General features: G+C 36.9%; 1 protein-coding gene across 3 annotated transcripts in view; it reads right to left on the bottom strand.

The window, feature by feature from the left end:
• Positions 1-8,466: 8,466 nt before the first annotated feature.
• Positions 8,467-16,773, bottom strand: part of tmem63c (transmembrane protein 63C) — a 53,547-nt gene continuing 45,240 nt past the window's right edge. For all 3 annotated transcript variants that reach the window (XM_051869423.1, XM_051869425.1, XM_051869424.1), the window contains exons 19-23: positions 16,625-16,730; positions 15,758-15,925; positions 15,096-15,211; positions 13,074-13,148; positions 8,467-12,858 (exon numbers count right to left, since the gene is read on the bottom strand). In XM_051869423.1, the coding sequence (XP_051725383.1) occupies positions 12,634-12,858; positions 13,074-13,148; positions 15,096-15,211; positions 15,758-15,925; positions 16,625-16,730 (690 nt within the window). In that variant the 3' untranslated portion in view covers positions 8,467-12,633. The remainder of the gene's footprint in view (positions 12,859-13,073; positions 13,149-15,095; positions 15,212-15,757; positions 15,926-16,624; positions 16,731-16,773) is intronic.

The raw sequence follows: 16,773 nt of genomic DNA, 5'->3' as shown, positions 1-16,773 counted from the left end.
TTTGTATTTTTTATGATGTAGCATGAATGCATCACCATTCTCACACTTTGCGTGACTTACTTATCCCCTCTCTGCGAATCACCAGTGGGTTGTGAAAACCGCTGGTATGATCTACATGATGAGACTTTTATGGTGATTTTTTGTCATTTATAGCTTGACAGAATTGTAATCTTTGGGTGAATTAGCCATTCATCTCTGTGTGGTAAACAAGATCAAAGTTTGAACATGAGATTGAACAGTCAAACTTTCAAAAGAGAACTGTAATTGTAAAACTTGTGGATTACTGTAGGATCAGCAGCCATGTCGTGTGGCACCTTACTGTACATGTCAGTCTCTGGTGTTGATGTTCCCTCTTCTAATGAGAGTCCTTCTGTGACACAGCCTCTGCCAAAGTCTTCACACCTCTCCTCGACATCTCCACTAGTTTCCCTCAGGATCCCACTAATGACAGGAAATACAAGACTGCACACAGTAAGCGGTCACATGGTTATCAAATACTCTCTGCACATTTAAAGGTGTCATAGTGTGTTTGCCAAGAAAATTGCAGCAGACTATAACAGTAAATCCAAGAAAGAGTTCAGACACTACACATTTAGAAGTGTGTCTTGACATATCTGGAACAAGATGAAAATTACATTACTTTTAAAGTTAAAGGGGACAAATCATGGATTTTTCCTGCTTTTTTAAAATAAAAGAGCTTAAAGGGGACCTAAAATGCCCCTTTTACAAGATGTAATGTAAGTCTCTGGTGTCCCCAGAAAGTGTCTGTGAAGTTTCAGCTCAAAATACCCCACAGATCATTTATAATAGCTTGTCAAATTTGCCCCAATTTGGGTGTGAGCAAAAACACGCCGTTTTTGTGTGTGTCCCTTTAAATGCAAATGAGCTGCTGCTGTCAGTCGCTTTCCAGAAGAGGGCGGAGCTTTAACAGCTCACACTTCGGTTGCTCTACAACAACAAAGCTGGAGAATTTCACGCAGCCAAAATGCCGATTGTCAGTAATGGTGTTCAGCCTTACATTGTTCAAAGTCGGACACTGATGGAGAGACTCAGGAAGAAGTTACAACTTATAGACTGCATCTGGATGTTTCTTAATGGTTAGTGGATAAATTTATGTAGTTGCTGTGGAGTTGATTTAACTCATTGACTAGCATGTGTCGTCATGTTAATCTTTTGTGCAAATCCAGCGTTGAATTGACCCTCATTTGTGAAGCAGTCCAGTGTAAAATGACGGCATGGCAACAACACTGTACTTCAACAACTCTTCCTCTTCTCTAAAGCAGCCCAACATGGCCTCACCCCCTTTGTTGCATGTTCTCGGGCGCAGGGTTTATGTAAATTTTGGGGTTTATGATGTCACCAACCTGGGAAGAAGCTCATTGTAGTCCCTTCCAGCCATTTGTTGTAGTCCTCAGAGAATTCTTTAAAAGAAAATATCTCTCTTTGGGATAGTTCACCCAAAACTGAAAATTCTGTCATCATTTTACTCACCCTCATATCATTCCAAACCTGTATGACTTTCTTTCTTTTGTGGAACATAAAATAGGATATTTTGAGAAATCTTATACAATGGCAGCCAATGGAAACCAAAATGACAAATGTAACATTGGTAGTGAATGCCATTTCATGTTGATTATAGAGAGTAAAAAAAAGATTAACTTGATCAAGATTCCTGTGCAAATTAAATGCAAGCATTCCAACATAACAGCTTGGTTTATAACAAATCAAGCTGTTCAGATGCACATGCACAGTAGGGGAGACAAACACAGGTAGCAGTCAAATAGGGAAAACAGCAGCAGTTTTATTCCAAGCATATGGCACAGAGGAGGAGAAAACAGCATGTTCTGTTCCCAGGGGTATTCACCTTCTGAAGACTGCCTGCTCAGGAAGGTTGCTTAGGAGACAGAAGGAAAATGTCAAGCAGATTTATTTTTTTCCTCCTGTGTTGACACTTGCCACTGTTGCAGGTGTATGAAAAATTGCTTTCTCCACCGCTCCCAAGAGTGCAGCACATTAATGATGAAACATACCTGCGCTTGGTCTTATTTTGCTATCATTTATAGAACATGGGCCATTTTCATCATCATATAATGAGAAAGGAGGCATTTTGTAACATGTCTTAAAATATACCATTGATGATTTTAGGCAACTCTAATTGTGCTGTTTCAACTTTATAACAGTGTCAAACTGTTGAGAAAACAAATCACATGACCTCCACTATTTGTAATTCCATTGGTATTTACTACGCATTTGTATAAAGTTAAGTGGACCGGAATTTTCAAGTGACCGAGAAGATCTTCGTTTTGCAATGGGAGATGAATGACTAGAGTTAATAATGAATCAAAGTTGAGGAGATATTAACAGTAGTGCTAGGTGGCAACAATTAGCTTTTGTGTATGAGAATCGACAAGAAACATTCCAGAACGTGAAACATTTCCCAAACATTAATGTTGCCTCAATGTTGCATTATATCTTTTGGATACGGGTCATTGACGAATAAGGTTTTTAAAAGTGTAAAAAAAAACATAATTAATTTTGAAGTTTTATTAAATGTCAATGAGATTATGTGATTTTTTTTATAATCAATTAACTCTGCCTTTGTTATCTTTTACAAGATGGACAAAATTTGTCACCAAAAAAGTCATTTGGTTTAACCAAAATTTCGGTTTTACCAAATGACACTTTTGGTTATACCGAATGACGATATTTTCAAGCAATGCTAACAGGCTGATATCTAGCTAGCTAGTTAGCTTGATAGCTAGCTAGTGAAAGGACAATCAACCATTTTATATTCAATACAAGTTTTTAAAATATTACATTTTCCATGTTTTATAGCGGTTGTAACGAATGACATGATATTTTGGGACATACGTATGAGCAAGTGAAAACATGAATTTTTCAAATAGTTAAAAGAGAGTTAATTACTTTGCTTCACAACCATGTGGTCCTTTGCATGTGTCTGAATGATGTCACATCCTGTCACATGATATTGACCGCATGACTTGATCCAAAATGGTCCCTTTATATTGGTTACTCCGATGACATCAATTAAATTATTTTTTCCAGACATTCTTTCTCTTAACAAAGCAACGACTTCTACACATAATTTTAATACCATTTTGCACTATGTTGATATATGATGTTATAAAATCATGCCAGAATTAAAAATATATACATTTATTACATTTTAAGATATTTTAATCACAAATGAAATGGCTGTATTGGCCTTTGGACAGTTAAACCAAATGACCTTTTGACATTGGAAAATCTTTAAAATACCTTTATATGTATCAAAATATAATTAAAACCTTTTGGATTCAATAAAAGAGATCTAGTTGTACTACCTTACATACTTTGGATGTCATATCTTCGTTCTTTATTATTATTATTAAGGCCTTTTGGACAAAAAAAATGACCCATCACATCCTTGACCCATACTTTTTGTACATATGCCACTTCAGGTGGTGTTTATATGCCACATTTGCAATGTAAAATTTAATATTTAGTATCCATGTGATGCGCCATCTGAACAATAGTGCAAAACCATGACTCTTACTATCAATTAAAGTGGAAACTGTCCATAATTAGGTTGATTCTATGCAGGGCCAGCCCAAACTGCAGTAATTAGTATGCAGACTCACTGCTCTTCACAGCCTGTCATTAGAGAGGTGAGCTGTGGCATATACTCAGCCACATTTGATGGTTCCAACATATTAATCACTGCAACCATCAGGGAATTCTCACCCCGCTGAAAGGTAAACATCAGTGTAATTAATCCCAAAAAGCCCTGGCAAAGGCAAGTTGTGTCCACAGAGGATTATTTTAATCTGAACATTTGAACTTTCTCACTTAGTGATTTATCTATCCATCCACCATGGTTGGGTCAATGTCCTCACACGAGCACATCTAGGCACATGCGTACAGACCAGCAGTGGCACAAACAAATATCCTAGTATAGAATTATAGAATGTTTCTGACTCTGCCTGGGTTGTTACTTCTGGAAAAATGTTTAGAGATTTAGATGTATCCACATTTTGGCCTTCTGTCAGATATTCCTGCCAGTTCTGCAAAAGAAAGGAAAATAATAGCCGAGACAAAAACCGCTGAATACCCTAAATAAACCAAAGACTGCTTGTCGATGGACGCTCATGGTGATTCAAAGGGCAAATCAATTATATATATCAAAATATCTTCCATTTTTTTTATGGGTTTATTTCATATTTCCACAAGCATCTGATGGTGGGACACATGGAATTCCATTTATCTGCGCTAGTCAATCTATGGAATTATCTGTATAGAAATGGAAACTTCCATAACTGGGATCCTGGAATTTACTGTAATTTGATTCCTTTCTAGAAATCTAGTAATTTTGGTTTTTGTAACGAGTCTTAAGAACAGATATTTACAGGAGAAGAAATCATGAACTTTAAAAGGCTGTGTAGATGCTCAGTGAAGCAGAACATCAGAGTACACATTTTATTCGGGTCTATTATGACTGAATGCATGTCCTACTTTTTGGAAACATTTCTCATGTGCTGCTTCAGTTGTTGTGCTGCTGTGGTGTCCCATAACACTAGCACTCAGATGGTAATGACATCTAGTGTGCAGGAAAAACATAATTGGCAGTTTTCAAGCATTGACCAGTCAAGTGACCACTGGCTGTTTTCTGGCATGGCAGGAGATTTAATTAAGGGGTGACATTTCATTTTCAGAGACTGAATCTGAAGAACACTTACAGGAAAAATGTTTTTGAGACTGCCGCATGGAACAAAATTTTTATTTTTTCTGAAAAAAAAAAAATCTACTTGCCCATGCTAAAGTTGCCACCAAGATGCAAGGGTATTGTGAAGGGGCTACCCAGGTTGTTAAGGTGTTCTGGATAGTTCGGTCACTTACTGGCCCAAGTCAAAAGATCCCACCCCATGTCTTTAGATATAGCTTGCTCCTTCCTTCAATGTAAGTCTTATCTCTTCAAAAAATAATAGCTCCCTACAAGAAGTCGCATGATTTGAGGTGTTAATACACATAGCACAAACGATACAGGCCTTAAGGCCCAGATATACTCACAGCTAAGTTCTTGTTCATTCTTTGCAGGGGCAAAAAAAAAAAATTGAATTACCTGAGCAGCGCTATACTGTTACCGAACATCCAGATGCTGCCCACGCTGCTGGGAGCGGCATTTAGATGAATATATAAACAATGTTGGGGAAAGTTACTTTTAAAAGTATTGCGTTACAATCAGTGTTAATTTTGACAGCAAATTTTGATTTAGTTTTAGTCATAGTCTTTTGACTAAAATGCCATTTAGTTTTAGTCATATTTTAGTCATCGGAAATTGTTTTAGTTTTTGTTTTGTTTTAGTCAACAAAATATCATAAGATTTTAGTCGACTAAATCTACAGTAGATTTAGTCGACTAAAATCTAATTTAGTTAAATTGTAATGCATTAAGTAAGCATTTCTCTAACAATACACAGATCTAATACAATGATACACATCTGATATTCGCCTGTTTATGTTCACTTAAGACAACCAACTGTATTTTACTCTTCAAAGCGCACGGTTTCTGACCGTTCAAGTGCAAAAAGACACGAAAGAGAGCTTAATTCAGTACTTGTCAGGGATTGACTATTATAGTTTTTGTTTAAAATTTTGATTAGATTAGATTTTTAGTTTTTCTGCTTTCATTGTAATTTTAGTTAAAAGTTTTAGTAATATTTTGTGTGTTTATGTCTTTTAGTTTTTGCTTTTAAATGTCTAAAGTTTTTTATTTCTGTTTTAGTTATTTTAATATATCAGGTTAAGCTAAAGCTTGGAAACTAGATGAAATAAAATAAGTTTACATTTTTTATATTTATTTATAATTTCAGTTAACGTTTATTTCAAGTAATGAAGATTTTTTTTTATGGTTTTAGGTTAAGTTAACTATAATAACCCTTATACTTGTAAAATATTATTGAATAATGTGTCAAATTATGTTCTTAGTCTTTCCTTCCTGTGAAAGAAGATACAGTAGTTTACTCTGAATTAAATAGAAATTAAATTAAATACAGTTTATTGTGTAAACAAAGTAACAATAATGACCAGGAAAAAATAATAATTATAAACTATCCCGAAATACACCGTGACTCTTATTCTGAAATGTCTGCAGTCTGCACTGTAGCAGCCTGCTCATTTAAGTTCAGATGAGGGAGATAAAATATAAATCCTTACAACCTTCTAAAACATATTACCATATAAACATCGTGTAGTAAACATTGTCATAATTCATCAACATTAGCTTATAAGCAATCGCTTGGCATAAATGTGAGCTATTCATTAATTGCGAAGCAGTCTGAAGAGCTGCTGCGCGAGCCTGTAGAGCGCGCAATAGCGCCGCTTTTTCCCGCGGTTAGATCAGCACATTACACTTCAAATGTGCGCATCTTCCATACAGGACAGCACTCCTGAATGGATATCTTCCCAAATCGTCCGTCTATCATTTTCATCTCGTTTTTATTCGTAGAGTAGATTTTAGTCATAGTTTTAGTCAATCAAAACGCATTTTTATTTAGTCATCGTCTCGTTTTCGTACGTGAAAAAATGTCGTTGATGAAAATTATGACAAATTATTCGTCAACGAAATTAACACTAGTTACAATATTGTGTTACTCCCTAAAAAAAGTAACTAATTGCGTTACATAGTTACTTTTTATGGAAAGTAATGCGTTACTTTTGTGTAACTTTTTGTCACCTGAGCTGGGCTTGCATGCTGTTTTTAATAACAAAAAAAGTTCTATTTTTGGTAAAACTAAAGGCCCTTTCGCAGCAAAAGTGAAATGAAAAAGCCTCAAGCTAAAGAAAATGCAAATCCACATCTGTACTGTAGAGGGAGCAGCCATAAAACCAAAAATGAAAGTGATTTTTGCCTATTGGTATGGTTGAATTGGATCACTGAAGGTCAGCAGCAAAGACACTGGTTAATAAAGTGAGATTAAATACATAAAGTATATTTTTGTAATTTAACATATTTAATTAATTACTGCAGTATGCGTAATAGTCTGAGTTTGCCTTTCACTGCTTTTATTCATTTTGAGGAATACTGAGTCTTAGGGATGCACCGATATGAAAATTTTGGCTGATACCGATAACCGATAATTCTTTATATTTTAAAGCCGATAACCAATATATTGGCCGATAAATCTAAAACACATTTTTTTTAATATAACTTTTACATCACTGATTTGTATAATTAAAAAAATGCGAATGTATTTAATACTGATTTTACCCGCTGTATAATATTTGTGTTTCATCATTAAAAGCCATGTCCCAAGCACACAATTATAGTGTTCTCATTATAATTTTTTGTAGCTTATATGACTTGCGCTGCACATGTTGCACTTAACTGTATTTTCCTTTTTGAAGTGATTTCAATCATATTTCAAGCAATCATCATGGTGGACAGTGTGCATCTGAAGTGTCTCAGCTGAAGGAAATAATCCATTATTTATCATCTTTAATATATCGGCCAAATTTTCTTATCTGGCTGATAACGATAACATTAAAAATGAACATATATCGGCCGATATATCGTGCATCCCTACTGAATCTGTTTTTGTGTAAGTGAGATGAGTAAATGTTCACATTTAGTCTAGAACTACAATACCCATCATGTTTACACAGCGCACACAACACCTCTGCACTTACGACTCCTCTCAACATGGGGACAAGAGAGCTCTCAGTCAATAAATGGGAAAACAAAGTAACTTGTGTTACTTATTTAAAAAAGTAACTCAGATATTTTGTTGTAAATTTAAAAGTAATGTTACTTTACTAGTTACTAGTCTGATTACATAACTTGCGTTACTTGTAATGCGTTACCCCCAACACTGTATATAAATATGTGCTGCAGGCTTTCCTCTCAGTAACAAACACAACAGAATTGACAGCGGTGAGAAAACAGCAGTTTAGTAAGCAACTGATCATAACGATGTGGATATGTTTGCACCAGCTCTGCAATTCGGCACTCCAATGAAGTCACGCCACATTTATTTATATAGCACTTTATACAATAGATTGCTTTAAAGCAAGCAGCTTCACAATATTAAACATGAAAAACAATGCCAGTGTCGCTTTCAATTAGACTTGCAACTTCAATTTCTACTATAAATCAGCATGTTCATGTTTTCACTTGCGTTTCATTTCGACGTACTTAATAGAAGAAGTAATTGAAGATTTCCACATCAAAGAAGGCTAAGCCACAAAGCACACAAAGGTGTTTACCAGCCGGAAGGAAACTATTCCAGAAAGTTCGCTTCAGCAAGCTGTTTCAAACTTCCCAAAAAACTTTGTTTTGGCCTGTTTTTGCTCGAAATGCCGTCACACCAGTTCGTTCTTTGATTTTTGCCTGAAGTATATCAGGGCCTTTAGGGTTAGGAATATATTTTATACATGTATAAAAATTAAATAAAGACACAACTTGACAGCATTATTTTTGGCAAATTTAGTTTTATACTCTTAAGAGCTGTGCTGCTTCAATGTAACATGGTGCAGCAATTTACTTTGTCATAAGCGCCCCGTCACATGACAATGGCACCTCAAGCCACATTCCGTAAACTGAGGGTACGTTTACACGACAACAATGTACTAAAAACTGAAACGTTTTTCCTTTGTGTTTTTTGCGTACAGGTGACAACATTGTCAAAATGACCCCTTCACACGGATCCGCGAAAACTACTAAAACGCTGTATTATGCTGCCAGGCCAGTAGTTGGCGATGTCACTTTGTAAAAAAACACTACACGCCTATAGACTGAACACATAATACACATGCGCATGATGTCACCATTTTCACAAATTCACGTTTTTGTAGTTTACACGAGGACGATAACGGTATCATTTTCAGCGTTTTCAAGCTCCCAAAACGGTGTTGTCGTGTAAATGTCATTTTTAGTTGAAAATGGTGTCGTGTAAACGGCCCCCAACACTGAAGAACGAAAACACAGTAGTACACGTCAACAGCTTGTGAATACAAACAGAAGAAAAAAAAAAATAATCAAAAAGTATCTCACAAGAGCAGTTTGTCAGGTACCTAGGTATTGAAGACATTGATGTAAGAGTGTTTGCATATTACCTGTTTTTATAGATACTGTGATTGACGATACCAATGAAAATTGGTATGAATTAGATGTGACTGGGAAGCAATTGTTTTGAGTTGCTGTTAAACAGTATGGCCAGAAACACACTTTTACACAAGTACGCAGACGTAAATATGTGGTCAGCGCATTTGCTCTATTGAATATGCTTAGCGTGCTAGCATTGAACATGTAAACCGTTTACTAAATTTAACTTGCTCAACACGATTCTCTTCAAACTGCTGCTCCAAAGTAATGGGCATGAAGGCAACATTTTTTGCAACAAAAAAATGTTTTACAATATTTGTCCATTATAGAGGTATTTCGAATGCTAATAATGCAATGGATTTTAGCGTTGTTATCAGTAGTGGTCTGACACATTTCAGAAATCTAAATCAACGTACTTAGCAAGAATCATTTGCATACTTGCAAAGAGTATGTTTCATGGCTGAGTCAGTTTTAAACATGTTAGGAATCTCTCACGATTGATTCATTGGTGGAACGCGCTTTAGAATTTAGCTTCTTTGTCTTATCTTGCTCTGTAGTCCATGCAGCATATTGCAGGTCATGCTGGATTGTCAGACATAACATTGTTTTTTCTATTTTCTTAAGATCTGTTTCTTCAAGGCACAGCAAGAGAGCACGGTACAAATCACAACTCATTTACATTTAGCTTGGCAAGAAAACCCTCCACCCACCCCTTCCCTTCCAGTCCTAGAACCACTAGCAGCAAAGACCAAGAATACAAAATTTACTAAGAAAATTAAAGTGTTACAGAAGCCAGAGCAACACTTGACGGATCTAAAGAGAGCTGCATGCTGGTTTGAGCATGTGACAGAGCAGAACAACATGCAGTTGGAGACTCTAGAATTTATGTAGCAGGATTATCCAATATACCATTTTCAGTTTGTGTATTAACACTTCCTTTAAATGATTTTACCCTGAAAATATTTGATGATCGTTAAAGGAATGTTCTGATTTTAATACAAGTTAAGCTCCATCGATAATTATAACTTTAACTTATCCGTCAGTTTTTAAAAACAACCAAAGATTTGTTTACAGCAATGCACTTACAATAAAAGACTGTGGTATAAGCATTGCACCAGAATAAATGTTTAAATACACACGGTTTCGAATGTATAGCCACAAAATGTAAATATATGTTATCATGAAATTATTGTGACAAAATAGCTTACCTTTTTTGAGCAAATTTACAAATATTCAAATGTATTGACCACGTAAACGAACTTACAGCTCAAATAACACAATTTTGTACTAATATACAAAGCTCCAGACTGTGAATAAAATGCGCAACGATAATTTAAAATCAAGTCGTTGATGCTTTTTTCCTGCTTAAATGCGGCTTCGATGGAACGCGCGCCAATGTCAGAACGCGCGGCGTCTGATCGACTCTTGTGAACCGGTTATTTTGGATAAAATAATCATGAGAAAGCCACGAACTAGCTTGCAATTTCGCTGTTCGAGTCAGACTCAGTCAGGAAATTGTTCAAGGCCGCTACCAAATTCACAACAGACTCCCTCACTGAACCGCGAGTCATTTTTAAGTATGCTTAATTGGAGTGTTTTTATGGCACAAACATAGTGACAACAACTGAAACAAACTTGTACTAAATAAAACTATAAAATATCAGTTTATAACAAATGATTATAGTCTGTATAATGTCTTCCTCACTGCATTAGTGACAATATTAAAAGGGTAAGTATGAAGCTATGAACTCAATGACTGAACAATCACCTTTATCTAGCGATTCCATAAGTTGTCAGTCAAAAAAGACAAAAAGACAATGTTTTATTTTAGGACCCAGTGGCTCTTTCATAATTTTATTTTGTCTGGAGCTCTAATATCAGCGATTTTTAAGCTTCACAGAGCCTAAACCCTCTGTAATGCTCTATAGACTTTCATTATAAGTGCATTGTAGAAATTGGGAGTTAAAATTATGCTGCCGAGAGAGCTTAAGGCCCTGTTTACACTAGTGCGTTTTCGTTTTAAAATGCAGTTTCAAAATGAAAACGATTCTCGTCTAGACTGGCGTTTCCACAGCGTTTCAGAAACGATCTCCGTCTATACTACATGAACGTAAAACGCATGTCACATGACCGTTCATGCACACTGGGCATGCGCGTACAAGTGTAAAGAGTTGCATCTTGCGCATGTAGGTAGCTGCAGTATTAAAAAAATTCAGAGTTTAACTGCACAAAGACAGCTAAAAATAATAACAAAGCTAGAAAAGATTGCAGTTCAGTCTCCATGTTATTGTTTACACAGTCATCAAGGATATGCAGAGCGAACGTGGACAGTCGCCATCATTTTCAAAAAACGTTTTACTAAAACTCAATACCGGCATTTACAAACTAAAATGGGGTCTGCAGCGTTTTCGAAAGTGTACGTTTTTGACTTTGGAAAGTCTACGTTTTCAACTTTCGAAAAAGCTGGCGTAGTGCAAACGACAGGCATAACCATAGCAAAACATATGCGTTTTAAAATGAAAATGCACTAGTGTAAACAGGGCCTAAGTCTTTTCAATAATTCCTTTAACAGCTCTTCTTTTTTTTGTTTGTTACCTTTTTTCCTACAAACTGATTGTTTTTGCAAATTTTTTCAATTTATTAAGTGGATTTAGACTGTATATTAGTCAGTGAAAAGCTTCACTTTCGAATGTCCTCTCACATCTCCTCCATAGACCAAATGACTGATTGAACTTCAGAGGAAAAAAATAAATTATGTAATGAGTGCCTCATTGACTTTGAAATCTACTGTAGTGCCAATTGACTGCACTACTGTGTATGTACAACACAACTGCTATTGTCACTGAAAAACAAACAATAACTGGGAGCGATTGACTGCAAAAAAGGTTGAGGGTGTTAATAACAGTAATAATAATCTACTAATAGTAAACACATGAAAACAGCCTCTCAGCATAATGTTGCACAATTACATACCATTGCTAAAATACAAGTACTGAATAAAAATAACAATAATAAGCACAAACTGCGACAACAGCAAAGGGAGTATTAAGCAAATCAGATTTGCATGTCTTGAGCTTTGCCTCAACTCTTTGGAGCTGTATGATGTGACTATGCATAAAAAAGTACATCAAAAAATCTGTCAAAATACAATGTTCCAAGCTTCAGTCAACCAAACCGTCAGATACCCATTAACATCATTAGAGAGAAAAGAAAAATATAGAAGATAGTAGAAAGCATAGTCCAAGCAAGAGAAGTGGACTGGTCTCTTTCTTTGACAGATCTTTGCTTTTATCCACTTCAGATATTTCTTTGAAAGCTCATCAAAGTCCTCAGAACTAAAACCGCCATGTCAGTGAATTCCCAACAAGCTTTTAAAGTGGTTTGCTTGGATGGATGCAATTTGTTGTCTTTTACTTGTAAATGGAGGTTCTAGAGGAAAAAATTTGCAGCATAGTGCCTCTTTATCAGCCACTAGCTAAGATGAGGCATGGGGCTTGAGCGTTAGTTAGGGAGAGGGGATGATGGGCAAGTTGGTCACTGGAAACCCACAGGACTGTCCATGAGAGGGCTCGGGCAACTGGGATCTGGCTCATCCTTGAGTTCAGTCTCCAAAGTTTCCTCCAGATCCTTCTCCTCCACTCCTTCAGCATCACGCACTGAACTCTGGCTGTTCCCCATGGTGCCGTAGCTCTGGTGGGCTGGAGAGGGCATGGGAGTCAGTCCCAGCTCTGGCTCCAGCAGGACAGAGGCTATAAAAAGCTGAGAAGGGAAAGAATGAGAGGTGAGTAGGTGGAAAGCAAGAGTGTCATTTTTTTTTTTTGTTGTTTATGCAACATGCTACAAGTGAAGTGCCTTTGACACTGTGAGTGGAAGCCTTAGAGGAGATGAGAGGAGAGAGAGAAATTAATTTCATAAGAGGGACTTGAAATGAGAGTGTGATGAATTAAATGAGCTGTGACGGGATAAGCAGGTACATTAGCTGTGGTTGTGGTAGAAACAGTGCTTCTCTCTGCATCACTGAAGCCTCCTTCTGTCGTCTGATCGGACATCTGAAACAAAGCAGAATATCAATCACTTTTTACTGCCTGAAGACATTATTCTCCTAAAAACATCTTTAAGAGCTTATTCTCAAAGCCCATCTTGTGTTGACAAGGTGTTGTAAAGGTCACAATCATACACTTTACTATTTAACTGTCAATATACACTATATAGACAAAGTATTGGGACACCTGGCCATTACACCAACAGGGACTGTAAGAACATCATTCTAAATACATAGACATTAATATGGAGTTGATCCCCTCTTTGCAACTATAACAACTCTTCTAATAAGGCTTTCCACAAGATTTTGGAGTGCTTCTGTGGAAATTTTTGCCCATTCATCCAGTAGAGCATTTGTGATGTCAGGCACTGACGAGAAAGCCATGGCTCACAATTTCCGTTCCAGTTTATCCCAAAAGTGTTCGATGGGGTTGAGGTCAGGGCTCTGTGGGAGCCAGTCAAGTTCTTCCACACCAAACTCATCCAACTATGTCTTTATGGGGAATGGAGCAGTTGTGGCCTAATGGTAAAACCACAACAAAATGGCTGCCCACTGCACATACACATTCATTTATTGTAGTAACATTATAAGCTACTGCCAATCTTTTACATTAAATATAATGTATACTGTGTCTATGTATTTGAAACATTTGACTGGACTGATAAAGGGAGCTATAAAGTATTTTTGTTGAAGTACAATGTCATTTTGACCATAATAATGTACCAAATCTGATTCGTATAAATATTACAGTAGTATAGAAAAATACTATACATACATTTATAGGTCAAATCGAACTCCGAGCCTCCTGTACCCATTCTGTGATGTCAAACAACTTCCCTGTGCAAAGGATCATGGGGGCTCGAAGTGTCCATCAGTTTTACCCTTCAAAATCCTTCAATCCAAAGGGGCCTTTGAAGCGGCCAGTTTTGAGCACTTTGGTTTGGAACGACCCTTCAATATGGCGGCCATCATTGTTTTCACTCCGAAGTGCCCTTTGGAGGGCGATATATCCCGTTTGGAATGCACCGTGTAAATGCAGACTGCAATTCAATAATCAAGAGGTGTGTCCCAATACTTTCATTCATAGTGTATGTACATTTGGGATCGTGCAATTCACACATGAGCGAGCAATCATAGATGTAACATGGATGGTATTAAAGGTAGGCCTATACTTTCTTGACCCTGGGTGATATCTGCCCCATTAAATTTGTTTTTCAGGAGCAAAAGAGCAATTTTTTCTAAATGTATTGAATGGTCATTTAGGAATGAAGCATGTGGCATCTTTATGAATTAGCCATTGAATCATTCAGTCAATCGATTAGTTTAAAAATGGAGATTCATTCAATAAGGAAACACTACTATATGCTGCTCAGAGACACACAACAGTTATGTTTTGGTTTGGCTCTGTTCTGGTTCTGTTCCATGCTTGTGTATGTTGAACTAGTTTCTTCAGTTAGCCTAATTAACCTGTTATTCATTTCGTTGATTGGTTTGTTCTGTCTAGTTAAGCTCTGTGTCTCCAGTTCTTTGTCAGTCCTCGTTGAGTTATGTTTGGTTGATTCTTCAGTTCCTGAGTTCATTGTTAAACATAAAAACGCTATATTTAGATCCTTTACTCATCTTTATTTTCAACCCGACTGTGACAACTATATCATATGATATAAATATCAAAAAACAAGAGCTCATACGGGGGCATTTTTTTGCCTCCATATCTTGAATTTTTATTAATTTTGTTGGCAGTTTTGCCCCAAGACCTCGTTTATTTCCACCCATGTTGTAAAAAATGCCAGGGTCATATTTCACCTTAAAATCAAAAGTAAAAAAAAACAAAAACCTTTTTTTTTGGCTGAATTATAACCTTGACGTTCACTCATTAACTTATGAACATTACAAATTTACAAGCATATGCACCATGTTGATGCAAAACATCAAGATCAAGGTTTATATGGCTGACCTGATAGCTTGTTGATCTGTCAGGTCGTAGTTTTTTCAGACAAAAGCCAAAGCAGGAGAAGACAATACAGCACAGGAGAGTTATGAAGGTAAACAGAGAGATGGGCTGCACTGGACCTGCACAAGAGATAAAACATGAGGTAATGCTTAAATGTGGAACAGAGTTGGAGACATGATTTTGTGGTCTTGGTCTTAAGATCTCTCAAAACCACATAAACATGGCCTTGGTCTGGGTCTGGGTCTTATTACTAGTCTTTTGGTTTGGGTCTGGTTCTAGAAATGTAATTTATTATATCTTTAGACAAGACCACAGTCTTGACTGCAACTTCCAAAAAACTGAATTTACCTCATGCAAAGGTCAGCAAAGTATCTTATCCATTACAAAGAATTTGCAAGGATCGTCATGGCTCTAATTAGCTACCGTCAAAGTGGCTCAGCATAAATTCCATATTTTCTCCATTTCAGTTTATTAAAATATACAGTCCGGTTCTTGGTCTGAGTATTTGGGATTAGATCTGTATCTGATCCCCCTAAGTGGAACATTCAGAAATAACAAAATAGTTTAGAACATTTGGAAGTAACGTTTTCATAAAGTTGGATTCAAAATCCACTTCCAGAAATTTTAGGGGCACAATTGGGCATGATGTTTCTGTGTGAACCTACCCAGTCTGAGCACAGAGAAGAACAGCAACCAGAACATGCAGAGAATGGGTGCCACCACCACTTGACTGATGGCGGCCGAATGGATCCGCTGGCTGAGCTTTGTAGGTATATAGGCGTAGTAGATATTATACCGATCTACCATGTGCTTCAGCACAAGGTAAAGCAACCCTGCAAAATGAACAGAGCTGGAGTTATCAAATAATCTTTGATCTTTCTAAATTACAGTGTAATTTTTAAAAGGGCTTTTTTTTGATGATTCAGCAGCAATGCTTTGTAGGTAAAGTCATCTTGTATGAAGTTTTTATGTCCTTTTATGCTACTGCACAAATTATTTGTATATTTACCTGTTTATATAGACCACATGTGAGTGCAAGTTGCCAAATGAATTCAGAACTAAGTGAAAAATCATGATGATGGATGTCAGCCTATAGTAAATAAACAGTCATAGTGTGTATTGGTGGCAGAACAGGCGTGGAGTGGGCGTCTGGATCTCGGCTAGACGGGTCGGAGCGTCTGGAAGACTACAGCGGGTTCGCACCTAGCGGCCATGTCACACCGCGATACTGAGATGCTGTTGGAGATACGGCTCAGACGCCCACACACTGACTGAGGACGGGAACGAGGTATTAGAACATGCACAGAGGTAGAAATGAAGAGTGACAGAAAGAAAAAAGAGAGCCGTGGGTAAAAAGGAACAGAGAAAATGAGAGGAAGAGAAAAATATGACACAAATGGTGCAGTGGAGATGATAGACAAATGGATTCGAGTGCAAATTGGGAGGAAAGTGGAATTAGGGAGGGGAACAAGAAGTACTAAAAGAAAAGTCTGTTTGTTGAAAAATACAACCCTAAAATTATGCAGACTCACCAAAAGGTACAATGATAGGGCAGGTGATGCTGTAGGTCATACTGACTGAAAATATGCACATGGTCCAGGCATACTCAAGACCGAACTGAAACTCGTAGGCCTGACTCTGAGGGTGAGAATGGAGAAATAAGTTGTTAGTGTATTTAATG

This window comes from Ctenopharyngodon idella, chromosome 17 (assembly GCF_019924925.1).
Source record: "Ctenopharyngodon idella isolate HZGC_01 chromosome 17, HZGC01, whole genome shotgun sequence".
Classification (NCBI taxonomy): Eukaryota; Metazoa; Chordata; class Actinopteri; order Cypriniformes; family Xenocyprididae; genus Ctenopharyngodon; species Ctenopharyngodon idella.
This window is presented reverse-complemented; position numbering and strand designations above follow the sequence as displayed.